This window comes from Arachis hypogaea, chromosome 17 (genome assembly GCF_003086295.3).
Source record: "Arachis hypogaea cultivar Tifrunner chromosome 17, arahy.Tifrunner.gnm2.J5K5, whole genome shotgun sequence".
Lineage (NCBI taxonomy): Eukaryota > Viridiplantae > Streptophyta > Magnoliopsida > Fabales > Fabaceae > Arachis > Arachis hypogaea.
In genome coordinates, this window is record NC_092052.1 from 41,836,932 (window position 1) to 41,850,953 (window position 14,022).

The window sequence follows — 14,022 nt, forward strand, 5'->3', positions numbered from 1 at the left end:
TCTAACAGAATTGTTATATATTATATATTCTACATTATTCATAATATAGTAATATAAATATTAAATAATTAATATTAAAGGTAGCTATTGATTAGTTATTGTAATTTGAAATTCTACTCAAGTTTAACTTGTTTAATTAGTAGTGTGAGGTTAATTTCACACGTCCTATACGCTATAGAAAATTATAGGATTTTTTTGAAATAATAAAATAAATATATTAATTACGGAAATATGTATTTATGAGTATTTTTATCGAAAAGTATAATATCACTTATCTTGTTTACAGTATAAACGAAATAAGTAAATACTATCTCGTTTATACTGTAAACAAGATAAGACTGAAAAAGACGTGGTCGTATCACGTTTATATGTTGTGTAACAACCTTATCTCGTTTACCATATAAAAAAAATACGTGTTTACTTATTTCGTTTACACTTTAAACGAGATAAGAGGAACAGTGGCCTATATATATGTCTCGTCCACAGTGAGGATTTTAACCCTTTGACTTTCTTTTTTTGGCTATTTCTCCCTCTTTTAACCCTTTCTAATCATATTTCTGAGTTATTCGAAGAATATGGTGTGCGTTGATAACTACGATGGAGACATTAATAGACTCAACGCGACTTAACACATTGCAGGGTAGACAACTTTGAGGTTGGTATTGTTTTCTGCTTTATTTTTATGTTAAAGCATAGATGTAATTCCCTAATTAGGGTAATTTTACTTAGGTAGTATGCAGTACATGTTAGGATAAGCTTAAATATTAGGATATATTGTTATTGATTTAGTTATTAATTAAGGTTATTAACTAAGGATAGGATTTGTTTAAATGCTAGGATATGTTAAGTTTAAATGCTAGTATGCTAAGTTATTGTTAAGCATATGTATGTTAATTTAGTTATTAATTTAGGTATTAACAATTTGTAATAAACCTAATTATAAAGCAAAATGTTTATGTTTGTATTTATTAAATATCCAAGTAAATTGTTTTTTATTAAGTTTTTTTAAGTAAACGTTTTCACTTAATCTACCATATATAGGAGTTGCGAAATGAATTTCGTTATTCACTATTTTCACTAAATAAATTTATTTAAATTAATTAAAATACAAAGTGTAGTTATTAATTATCTTAGGAGATATTTTCATTTGTAATAAAATAGATGTTAAAGTTAATTATTCAACTAAGCATTTCCATTATTCAAGTAAATTTTTTAATGTAAATAAATTTATAATTTGATGTAAATAAATTTGTAATTTAAGTGTTTGTGCTTATTTGCTTAAATAGTTTACTTATAAGCCAAATTAATTCCTAATTCGGTATTCTTATTGTTTACCAGAGACCTCGTTTACTTCTTCCGGAAAAAGTGAGTCACACACTTCCACCACCAGACTCCATTGTCCCGTACCTAAAGGAGGCCGGGTTCAAAGATGTGTTATCGCTCAGGGATTTTGTCTTCGACAACTCCCTTATCACAACATTCGTTGCGCGTTGGCGCTCAGAGACCCACACCTTCCACATGCCGTCGGGTGAGTGCACGATCACCCTCTAGGATGTCGCATATAGTTTCGGGACAACAACTCTGCAGCGCTTGCAGCTGTAAGGTCCCACATCGGTTGGGGAGGGGAACGAAGCATGCCTTATAAGGGTGTGGATATCTCTCCCTAGCATGACGCATTTTGACGAGTGAGTGTGAGGGGCTTCGGCTATCATCCCTATCGTCAAAGGAAAAATCGTGAGGCCTTGTGTGCCAAAGTGGACAATATCGTGCTAGTGGGTGGTCTGGGCTGTTACAGATGGTATCAAAGGCGGAGCCCGGATTGATGTGCCAGCGAGGGCGCTGGGCTCCCTTAGGGGGTGGATTGTAAGGTCCCACATCGATTGGGGAGGAGAACGAAGCATGCCTTAGCTTATAAGGGTGTGGATACCTCTCCCTAGCATGACGCGTTTTGACAAGTGAGTGTGGGGGGCTTCGGCTATCATCCCTATCGTCAAAGGCAAAACCGTGAGACCTTGTGTGCCAAAGCGGACAATATCGTGCTAGCGGGTGGTTTGGGCTGTTACAGCAGCAACCTCGACACCTTGTTGTAAGACTCCTCTCAGTCATCGTATATCCGTGCAATTGCCTTTTGTTTTGCCATTCAGACCTTCCTGTACGAGGGTTTGAAGTGATAGCTCTGCCTAACTGCACCTTGTAGCACTCAGATGCTGACGGACAAGTTTGATTGTATCAACGAAAAGATGACACAACAGATGAGACTGTGGTAGTCCTGCGACATTGTGGGTGCTAAACACGTGTGCACTCTTCCCTTACACACCTCCCTAGCAAAATAGAACAATAATGGTAAACATGTTCAACAAGCATAACAACGACAACTGAGAACATTGAATACAATGAATCCTTAACGTACCAGTATCCGAGATTTTTTCAAAGAGTCACACGGAGACTCCAAGGAAAACTTGCTGCATGTTGTCGGCAACTCACATGGTACTTCAACCGATCAGACTCCACCACTCGATATTTAGCACTTTTGTGAATGCTGTAATTCACACCCTATATTACTACGTTTCTGTTTTTGAATCTGTGGCCAACCTTAAAGTCCACCCCACCTTCCAAGTTGTAATCTTTCTCATCCATGTTGCCTAATGGGTTCTTCTCGTGCATCACGTCCAGATCTAACGTACCATAGTGACTGGGTACAAATGACAAGTTCGGAATTGGACATGGGGGAGGTAGAAGATACCTACGTGATGTCTCAACTAGGGTCTCTGGTACAAACTCTTCCTCATCATCATCCTCGGAGGAGCCGCTCTCGTTGCTATCCGCAACATACTCCTCATCGGACTCCTCACCGTCGACCTCTATGTCTTCCACTAGACTGACAACATGAATCGGTGGTGGTGCGAGAGGTGGGTCATCTTGGATGAAGTCTGACAACTCAGATCCACTACCACCGACGTCGCCAACCTCCGCAGAAAGCTCCATCACTTGCTCCGCCATGATTCTCCTATGGATGTCAAACATCAGGCGCACATGCTCGTCACCATGGAGCCAAAACAGACAGAACCGAAATATTCCGTTTCTCATCAGTGCTAGCAACCTATACTCTACCCTTTCAATCTCTTTTCTCCCATTCCCACCGGGCTACCTAATATCAGACTCTTCAATTCTGCCAATGAGCTTACTAGCAGGGTATGCAACAGAATGGGATTCTGATACTCAAATATTACTCCATTATCACTATTTCTCATACGGCAATTTGGATACACACTTACAACTAAGAAATTACTACTACTAGACATTTGGGCTTATTTTCAGAAGGAATAAATAGCAAAGAAGTAGTGAAATATTTGTGGAGAATACAAATGGTTGTACATCTTTTTATAACCGCTGAAAAGTTCTCTTAACGTATCTCGTTTACATTTTACACATTATAATTACCCACTTATCTCGTTTACACTATAAACAAAATTTACGTTGCATTGATTCTGCTTTATCTCGTTTACCATGTAAACGAGCTACATGTTTACTTATTTCGTTTACACTGTAAACGAGATAAGTGATGTGATGTTTTTCGGTGAAAATGTCCGTAAATGCTTATTTACGTAATTAATATATTTATTTTATTTATTTAAAAAAATTCCAAAATTATATGATCCAATTATTGTTTACATTAAAAGAATATTAGATTTTAATCAATAATAATTATTTTTTAAAAAACTAAAGGTGCTAGTTCTTAATTTTTTTCTTAAAAAGGAATCCAATAATTCAAGGATAGATACGTAAATGATCAACCACATTCCTGCCATTTGCATGTATTTAAGAACTCAACCCGCCATGCATGCACACCACCACATTCCAAGCTTCACCACTTCAACCATGGGAACTAAGTGCAAAACTATCTTATTTGAAAAAGTCCTCTTCGCAATAATAATTTACTTCATATTCTCCACAACAAACACAACCAAAGCCCTTGACACATCATGTGCTTCTCAACCCGACCTCACCATCATTCCCATCTACGGCAAATGCTCCCCATTCAAACCCACACCAGGCCCATGGCCCGACACAATCATCAACATGGCCTCCAAAGACCCAGCCCGCCTCAACTACCTCGCCTCCCTCGTGGCCCGAAAAAAGCCCATATCGTCAGCACCCATAGCTTCGGGCCAGGCCTTCAACATTGGTGGCTACGTGGTCCGGGCCCGTCTCGGCACACCTGGCCAACTCATGTTCATGGTTTTCGACACCAGCACTGACGAGGCCTGGGTCCCATGCACCGGCTGCACCAGTTGCCCGTCCACCTCCTCTCCTTTCTCCCCCACTGCCTCCGCCACCTACGGCGGCTCCATCACCTGCTCCGCCACAAAATGCTATCAGGCTCGTGGCGCACAAACATGCCCCAGAGACCCCGGCGCCACCTCCGCCTGCACCTTCAATCAGTCGTACGGCGGAGCGATGGTCTCCGCTACGCTCGTCCAGGACTCAATCTCTTTGGCAAGGGAAACAATCTCGAATTACGCTTTCGGATGCGTTAATTCTGTTTCTGGCGGGTCGATTCCAGCCCAAGGGCTTTTGGGATTGGGTCGTGGGCCCTTGTCTTTTATTTCACAGTCCCTGTCGCTCTATAAGGGCGTGTTCTCATACTGTCTTCCGAGTTTCCGATCCTACTATTTTTCCGGGTCGTTGAAACTCGGGCGTTCGGGTCAGCCCAGGAGGATCCAAACGACGCCGCTTTTGCGTAACCCACGCCGGCCCTCGCTTTACTACGTAAATCTCACCGGAGTGAGCGTGGGCCGGGTAAGGGTCCCTGTGCCACGGGAGTTTCTGGTGTTTAACCAGTACACGGGTTCGGGTACAATAATTGATTCGGGTACGGTTATAACCCGGTTCGTGCAGCCGGTTTACAATGCTATCAGGGACGAGTTTAGAAGACAGGTGAAGTAACTATCGTCCTCACACTATGAATTATTGGATATGAATCCTGGTAGAGAGCCAATAAAAATAGTTAAAATAATAAATGTTTTATACTTTAAGTTAGGAATTTTAGATTTAAAATCTTAAAAATGATAAAATCTATTTTTATGAATTTTAGATAATAAAAAATATTTTAAAAAAATATATACTAAACTTTTCTTATATTTTTATTATATAAAGTAAATGACAAATAGTCAATATCTTCAACTGCTTGTTCTCCAATTTCTCTCACATGATTTTACTTTTATTTTCTGCCTTCATTCTCCCAAAAAATATATGCCTTTGGCCTTAAAATTAAAACGTCTTAGAAAAATAAATGTCTAATATTGTTTTTAAGTGATTAAATGTGCGTTACAATTACCATTGAGTTAGGATCAAATTATATATTGATTTGACATTTGAATAATAATAATAATAATAATAATCCATATTAAAATGACACCACGAAAAAAATCCATATTGAAAAATCCTTTTTACTAAATTCCACGAAAATCTGACATTAATAAACATGTATTTGAATAAATTTATTTTTGTATATTTAAAATTTTAAATTAATATATTATATTGATTTTCATTTATCTCAAAAGTACGTCAAAACATTTTATTGATATAAAATTATAAAAATAATCTATAAGATATAGTATAAAATTGTAATCCACTAATAGATTTTGTAAAATAATTATGCGTACAAAAAATGTATTTAATGATGAGATAATTTTAACTTAAAGTTACATCTTATTTGATCCTAATATAAGATATAATATAAAATTGTAATCCACTAATAGATTTTGTAAAATAATTATGCGGACAAAAAATGTATTTAATGATGAGATAATTTTAACTTAAAAGTTACATCTTATTTGATCCTAATTTTATTATTACTTTTTTCAAGTTTTATAGTTTAACCAATATAAAATAGTTGTAGTCTAATCACGTAACTAATTACTTTTAGGCAATTACTAAAAAATCACTATAAAGATAAATGACTTTTTTTTTTGAAGCAATATTATTACATTATAAGTTTTATTGTGTATATATTTAACATATGAAATAAATTCCAATGAACATTTTAATTAATTCTGAATTACTGAATCTGTGTGAAATAAACATAAACTAATTAACTTTTCACGTTATTTCTATATATAGAAATATAGAACTTAAAAAATACTAAAATATCTTTACTATTTGCGAAATATATTGTAGTGTTTTTTTTGTGTGACTGAGAATATATTGTAGTGTAATAAGTGTTTTAAAATTTTATTTTATTTTAATTTTTTTAACTGCGGCTAGTTTAGCTTAATTAAAGTTGTGGAAAGAATATCATTACAAAAGATTATTGATAGAGATATAATTATTTATGATTTTTTTTTGGTTAGCAGTAATATCATGATATGGTATCAGAGTTTTATGTTCAAGAAGTCTAAAGTTCAAACTTCGATAGTAAATTCTAAAAAATAAAAAAATAAAATAAGATAAATAAAAAAAATGTCTATATAAAAAATTAAGCAAGTAAATCCAAAAAAAAAAAAAAATTATTACTTAAGAGATATATTAAAAGGGTAATGCTAGGTAGCTAATGATTTTTTTGAACATGATCAACCACCAATAAAATAAAAACACATTACACCTCTAAATTATCCACCTAAATCTTAATATTAAAATAATCATCTACACATCTAATGAAATGAACATCCGATATATCTATTGTTCACATTATTCACCAATATTGTTAGTTACCTATACTTTTTCATATTAAAGATATAACCATTCATATTGTTTCTTTCTCAATCAGCTTAAGGCTTTAAGAGAAATGATATTATTATAATAACAATTTATCATCTAATTTATAAAAAATTTCATGATAATTGCGCTTACATGTTGTTTCTCCTCTATCAGTTTAAGGCTTTTGAAGAAATGATATTATGATAACAATTTATCATTTATAAGGAATTTCATGATAATTGCGCTTATATACACGCATACGCACACAAACACACACACATGCTAATATTGTGTTGCACTTCTAATTCTTGCCAAATTAGTCATTAACACTGCACGTGCTTAAAGGTTTGTACATTGGGAGTGATAGATTGATACAGTAGAAAAGTTAACTATAATTATTTTTAATATAAAATTAAAGTGAAAACAATCTGAAAATAAGACACCATTTTTTTTTCCAGGTAAAAGGGCCATTTTCAAGTTTAGGTGCATTCGACACTTGTTTTCAAAAGACCTACGAAAAATTGGCACCAATCATCAAACTCCATTTTGAAGGCATGGACCTAAAGTTGCCATATGAGAACAGCCTCATACACAGTAGTTCTGGATCGTTGGCTTGTCTGGCGATGGCGGCTGCACCCAACAACGTGAACTCAATGTTGAATGTGATCGCCAACTTGCAGCAACAGAATCTTAGAATTCTGTTTGATATAGTTAATAATAAGGTTGGCATAGCCCGTGAGCTTTGTAACTAGCTGGAAGGTAGATCTTCATTTATGTGATTTTAAGATGTAATTTTCTTGTACTAAGTTTCTCTTGTATTAGTTGATTAACTACTCATGTTTTTCACATCTTATTGCATGTCTCAACATGTGGAAGCAGTAAAAGAACACGTTTTAAGGTTTATTTATGTATTACTGTGCTGTATAAATTTATCTATTCTATATAAAGTATTATGAGGGCGGTTTAATATATAGAATGGATATTACCACTATTTTGATAATGGTATTTTTGTTTCTATAAATTCATGTAAATATGCAATGCAATGCAAAAAAAAAAAAAAAATTATGTATAGCGTCTCATTCTCCACAATAGAGCGATATTATCATTTCCCTTAATATATAACAAAGATGAAATAACATTGGTAGGTTAATTTTAAATAAAAGTTATATCATGTGTATTTAATTTGGTGAATTTGTGCTTCACAGGGGTGGATCTCCAGTATTTCAGGAGATCGATATTATAACACCTTTGCTTATCCCTGTCACCCTATCAATCATCTTACCGGGTGAGATTTTAATGGGTCCGAGCAAAACTTGGTATTATAAGATCGAGTCCTTTTTCCATTATGAGAAATTTCCGTAGATCCTGTCCATGTCATATTCTGATGAGCAGGATCTTCTGTAGAACAGAGGTAAGTCCAGAGCATACTTAATGACACTGGATAAGGAAGAAGAAAATAACACTAGCTAAGCTTTCAGAGAGAAAAAGAAATTTAGAATGTAATACCCTAATTACCCTAATCCTTACCTCTAGCCGTAAGGCAAAGGTTAATCAGAGGTTATGACAGTTCTAAGGCTTATACATATAATATATATAGAAAGAATAGTATAATCTAAAAGCCCGATGAAAAATATAGCTCAAAGCAGGATTTCAAAAGCGCAAAACGTACTAACGAAGCTACTCGTTTAAGGCACAAGAAACAGAGATAAGATAACATAGATAAATATATAATAATCATAAGAAACTAGCCACGACTCGCAGAGTTTAAGCCGGCTAGCCATATACAGACGACCAGAAACTGACAAAATAACCCAAAATCACTAAAAAAGAAGTCCGGATCCTCCGCTTTTGTCACCAACCAGACAACTCACCGAGGTGGGTTGCGACCTGCATCTGAAAAACACAACAGAAATATGGTATGAGAATCGGAGGTTCTCAGTATGGTAACAGTGCCCAGTGATGTAGGATATAAGACCCCGGGATGCCAAAGGCAATCCTAAGCTCCATATCCATCACAAGATTCCATCTTAAAGCATACTAAAACAAATAAGCATAAATATATCAATCTTAACATAACTAAACCGGGTAATCTATCTTAGGAGATTTCTAATCTAATCAAACACCGCTGTCCTACAGCCTTCACCAACCGATCCTCCATGCGATCCCATCACCACCGCCTTCCGAACCTCCTCAATCCCAGTAGAAAACACAGGTAATATACAATGCAAGTAAAACATAAGTAGAAGCATATAAGGCAATAATTCAAATAGCAAATAGGCATGTTATACAAATAGGCAAACCCTTTCAAATAGTCAAAGCATGCAAACATATAGGAAATGCATATGATGAATGCCTGCCCTACTGACTGTGATATCACATTGTCGGTTCAACTGCCAACCCGACACATCTCCATGGAGACGTCGCCCTTCGGAATTCTCATATGGGAACCCTCGAGATATAGTGCTCGAATCACTGTCAAGGTACCGGCGCCTGCACGCTCTATAGATCTAAAGGGATGCGAGCGGGATCTATTGCCACCGACCTCACATCTAAGCGCAAGCAGGACGAACCACCGCCCTTACGCCGCCGCCGCTACCTCGAACAGGCGGGATCCAACCTCAGCCCCTGCCCGGGCGCATAGCGTCTCTTAGTTTCAATAAAAAGTAGTATAGTGGTTTTCAAAACATTTTCAATATATCATGGATCCTTCATCTCATTCAGAGTCCTCGACTCATCTCAACCACTGTTAATTCAACATTTCCATTCCTCATTCTCACTCTACCGATCCATCCTCAATACACCAGAAACCTAAGCCTCCGTTCTCTAATATTTCATAATAATCATCGACTAAAACCCTTAACCTATTTCCCATATTCCCATACTCAAAATTAAGTTAAAAAGCCTTAAAATGGTGTTATAGAAGCTTACAACCTTGTTGGGAAGGTGAAATAGTTGAAAACAAAGTTAAATTTGTGAAACAGGGCGTGTGTGTCTGCACAGGGGTGTGCGTGCGCACGCCCAGGAAGATTTTGGAAGTGTGCGTACGCATAGGGGTGTGCGTATGCACAGGTACTAAAATTTACAAGCCTGTTCACTCGCACAAGTTGTGTGAGCGCCCCAAACAGACGACCCTTCCCGACTTGTGCGTGCGCACAGGGCTATGCGTCCGCACAGGCCGCAATTCTTCATTGATGTGCGCGCACAAGCTATGCTAACGCTGCAAGCAGAGAGCCTTTTCCTGCCTGTGCGTCCGCACAAAATAAGGATTTTGCAGGATTGTGCATTTGCACAAGGCTGTGCGTGCGCACATATCAGAAATCCTGAAATTCTGTAACTCTGCAGAATTTCAGATTTTTAACACCAACTTTGAATGATCATAACTTCCTCTACAAAATTCCAAATCTTGCAAACTTTATATTGGTTTAAAGAGTTTTCAATGAACTTTAATTCTAAATAAATTTCAACCAATTTTGAGAACTGAGGCAAAAGTTATGATCAGACAAAATTCACAAAAAACCAACTTTTACACAAAATCACAATTTTCACAATTTTATTGTAAAACCCAACCAAAACCAAACCAACCCAATCCAAACTCCACTTTTCATCAAAATTAACCCTCTATACCATATTACACCAAGCTTACCACCTTTTTTCTTCAATTTTCCTCATCCACAACATCAACATCCATATCATATATTTATATATCAACACAAATCACTTCTCAACTTCACAAATCATTCATCATTAACTCAACCGTGCTTCATATTATTAATAAAAAATATTCAATCATCCAAATCCATCATATCTCAACATCATCATTTAACCATATCAACAATACCAATTTATTGTACACCATCAACTAACCAATCATCAACAACATATAAAATTTCAAACCTATCCTATGGGTCACTAGCCTAAGTGTCCATAAATATTATATACTACATAGAGGAAACCGAAACCATACTTTGGCCGATCCCCAATATGCACCAAAACCCCAAATTGAGCCCAAGACAAGCGTTCAAGCACAATCTAAGCCACCAAGAATCTTCAACAAGCATCAACAAGCTCCAAACTCACCATAAACAAGTTATGTACATAAACCATCATAAATCAACCTAGGGCTCATTATAATTGAAATTTGACAAGAGTTTCAATGCCTCTTACCTTGCTCAACAGTTTTGGAAGCCAAAACCAACATCAATCAAAGGCTAGAGTGTACCTAAACATCCAAAAATCACAAAACCTCACTTAGCCAAAACCCTAGAAACTTGAAACTTTGAGGAGAAGAACAAAAAAGATTTCATGGTTACCTCTCCAGTTTCTTGCATGAGTTTTGTAGAGCTCTTCACAAGGAACGCGTGACCATAAACGGTGTGGCGATCGGAACTCTGTAGCTCAAGATATGAGCTTGTGAAGATGGTGATGAATAGTGACCATGGGGTTTCTCTTCTTCTTCTTCTCAGCTGGTGTGGCTGTTGTGTTTATGTGTGTTATGGCTGATTGGGTTCATTAATGAACCCTTATATATGTTGGGCTTGGGCCCAACTTGGGTCCGGTCCAACCCGTTAGCATTTTTTGCCTGTTCGGCCCAACTTTGGGCCAAACCTTTAACACTAATACCCGGTTTTTCATTTCTAATATTTTTCTAAGGTCTTGGACTGTTTCCACTTTTTCTCGCATAGCACCGGGAAGACTTGAACCGGTTCAACTGCCGGTTCGTAGTTTTTCACGATTTTCGCAAAAAACACATTTTCTGACTCAGAAAGACCCCTTGAGTCTGAAAATCACCTTTAAATCCTCTAATTCTCACTCTAACTTTTTGGAATCTAATTTGGGCATTATAATCACTTAATTAACCGGTTGATTAGCTGCGGTTCTTATATAGAACATGTCATGAAGTAGGAAAAGTGGATATATTATAATGTTTGTTAAGATCTGATTACAACTGGGATGAGCTCCTCCTTTATAGAGGTCTCTAGACAACAACAATATCTTACATAATTTAAACAAGCCTATCATACAATACCAGCTGGAGGATAAGGATAAGCCTTATCTCTTTCTGACTTTACCTAGACAAGTCACAGAGATCACTTTATTTTTGTGCACTCAATAATTATACATAGTAGGGACATTGTCTTATTAAATGGACGGCTTAAAATAGTCTTCTGGAAGGGTCCCGTCACCATCTGAGAAGGATGATATATCATCAGAGGCCAAATTGACAGATCTAAGATCCATATTCGGGTCTTGTAAATAGGTAAACGGAACTTCAGTGTTTCCTTCATTAGGATCTTGGGCATCTTGTAGATATGAGTCATATGGATTTGAATATGGGTCTTCAGTGTCATTGGGTATCATTGCATCAATTTTGGTTGGGCTTGGTGGTAAGGTATATACTCTTCCACTTAGATCTTCATCAGAATTTTTGTTTGTTGTTGGGATACGCTTGGACGTGCTAGGCTGATCTCTTGGAGCATAAAAAAAGTATTGTCCAAATTGATTAATTATTCCTGAGGTTATGAATCCGTAATGGAACTCTTGGAGTGTTATTGGCGAAACATCTGTTTGGAATGGGAGTCCTTCGACTGCATCTCTTTCTCCATACATTCTAGGTTGCCAAAGTTGACAGAGGTATTTGGCTAAGGCATTCAAGACTGTCTTTTCATCTGTGGGCCACATGGTAGAGTATTCAACAATATTAATCCTGTTCATGGTGTGTGGGTTTCCCCTAGTAAAATAATTCCTTTGTAAAGTGACAAAACAACAGAATTTCTATTTTGCCTGAGAACGTTTATCTCACAGTTGATGCTGGTCGATCATGTTATATAACATTCCTCTCCATGCATCAAGTGGGGCATACATAGAGAATAACCAGACTAAATGGGATTGTGCCTGAGTGCTGTTACACAAGATATGGTATAAAGGGAAGATCGGCACTATGATGGCACATGTATATATGGAAGACAGAGCCTAGATATACCACATCATTTCTTCTGGTATAGGTCCTTGGATTATTGGCATGGTGCAAAAAGAGGTATCCATGTTGAAGTACCTTGGGTTCGGATGGATTTGGGTTATGATAAAAAGCTGGTGTAGCCAGTAGAACAAGGTTTGTTTGGCTAGGCAATCTATTTGAAACTCTGTCTGGGATCTTGATTTGAGAGGAAATGGACCAATCTTTCTTCTGTATGGGCTCTTATGAAGCAGGAAATCAGGAAATAAAATTGTGTATGAAGGATTGTGTGTACTCATAGTGCAAATGTAATGGATTAGTTTTGGGATTGGTTCCTTGGTAGGCCTAGACATGAAATTAGAAAGTGTGTTTTGGTGTCCCTTTATGTGTTTCACTTCAAATTTATAACGGGAAAACCAGTCTTTCCATCGCAAGAGCTGAGAGTCTGTCAAAATCTTTTTCTTGATTTCTAGCATTGATGGGAAAGAGGTGTTATCCATCTCCACAGTGAAATGAAAAGAACTGAGATGGAAGTTGAATTTTTCTATCCCACGTTTGACAGCAAGTATTTCTTTGTAAGTGGCAGGGTAGTGTTTTTCTGATTCTTTGAACTTTCCACTAGCATGCACACAGTAGTGTCTTGTCCCATCAATTTCTTCCAGTAACACAGCTCCCCAGAATTCATCACTAGCATCTGTCTGCAATATCCTTTTTCCTGTGCTAAGAATCTTTAAAGGAGGGTGTGATGACAAGTCATCTTAGCCTAGTTTCACTAGCCTTTTTCTTTAGTTTTCAATTGAATTATGCACTTTCTTGAGCCATAAGCAAGCCAATTGGATAGATTTTCATGCTTCCTTTGATTTAATCAACCATGTATGAATTCATGCTATTTCATGAGGTTTTATGCTATAATTGTCACATATTATGAAAGAATGAATATCTCATGGTTTTGAGCATAGCTTTGATGTGTTTGGTTGATTAATGATAGGTGAAGAAAGCTTGGAGAAAGGTTAAAGCAAGGAGGAATGGCTAGGAGGAAGAGAGGACAAAAAGTTTGAGCAAAAGTTTGCCTCAAACTTTAGCTCAAACTTTTGGAATAAATGAAAATGAACCAGGGAGCAAAAAGCTGGACCAAAAGTTTGCCTCAAACTTTTGTGCAAACTTTTGTGCAAAAAGCTGGACCAAAAGTTTGCCTTAAACTTTTGTGCAAACTTTTAGGCAAAAAGCTGGAGCAAAAGTTTGCCTCAAACTTTTTGGCAAACTTTTGGCATCATAAATCAACACCCTGGAGAGCAAAAGTTTGCGCCAACGTTAGCCTCAAACTTTTTGGCAAACGTTGGCGCATGAACAACACACCCTGGAGAGCAAAA

The 14,022-nt window shown here is 36.7% G+C and overlaps 1 protein-coding gene across 1 annotated transcript; it reads left to right on the plus strand.

The window, feature by feature from the left end:
- The first annotated feature begins 3,786 nt into the window (after positions 1-3,786).
- On the plus strand, positions 3,787-7,693 carry LOC112766863 (aspartyl protease AED3). The gene is made up of 2 exons (XM_025812765.3): positions 3,787-4,938; positions 7,158-7,693. Exons 1-2 carry the CDS (start codon positions 3,787-3,789, stop codon positions 7,449-7,451), a joined length of 1,446 nt encoding a protein of 481 aa, XP_025668550.3. The 3' UTR covers positions 7,452-7,693.
- The last annotated feature ends 6,329 nt before the right edge of the window (positions 7,694-14,022 follow it).

What these genes read in the sequence shown, in the direction of transcription:
- LOC112766863 (XM_025812765.3), top strand. Translation starts at nt 3,787, where the DNA reads ATGATCAACCACATTCCTGCCATTTGCATGTATTTAAGAACTCAACCC. An exon ending in GGGACGAGTTTAGAAGACAG is followed by an intron (nt 4,939 to 7,157) that starts GTGAAGTAACTA and finishes TTTTTTTTCCAG; the next exon opens with GTAAAAGGGCCATTTTCAAG.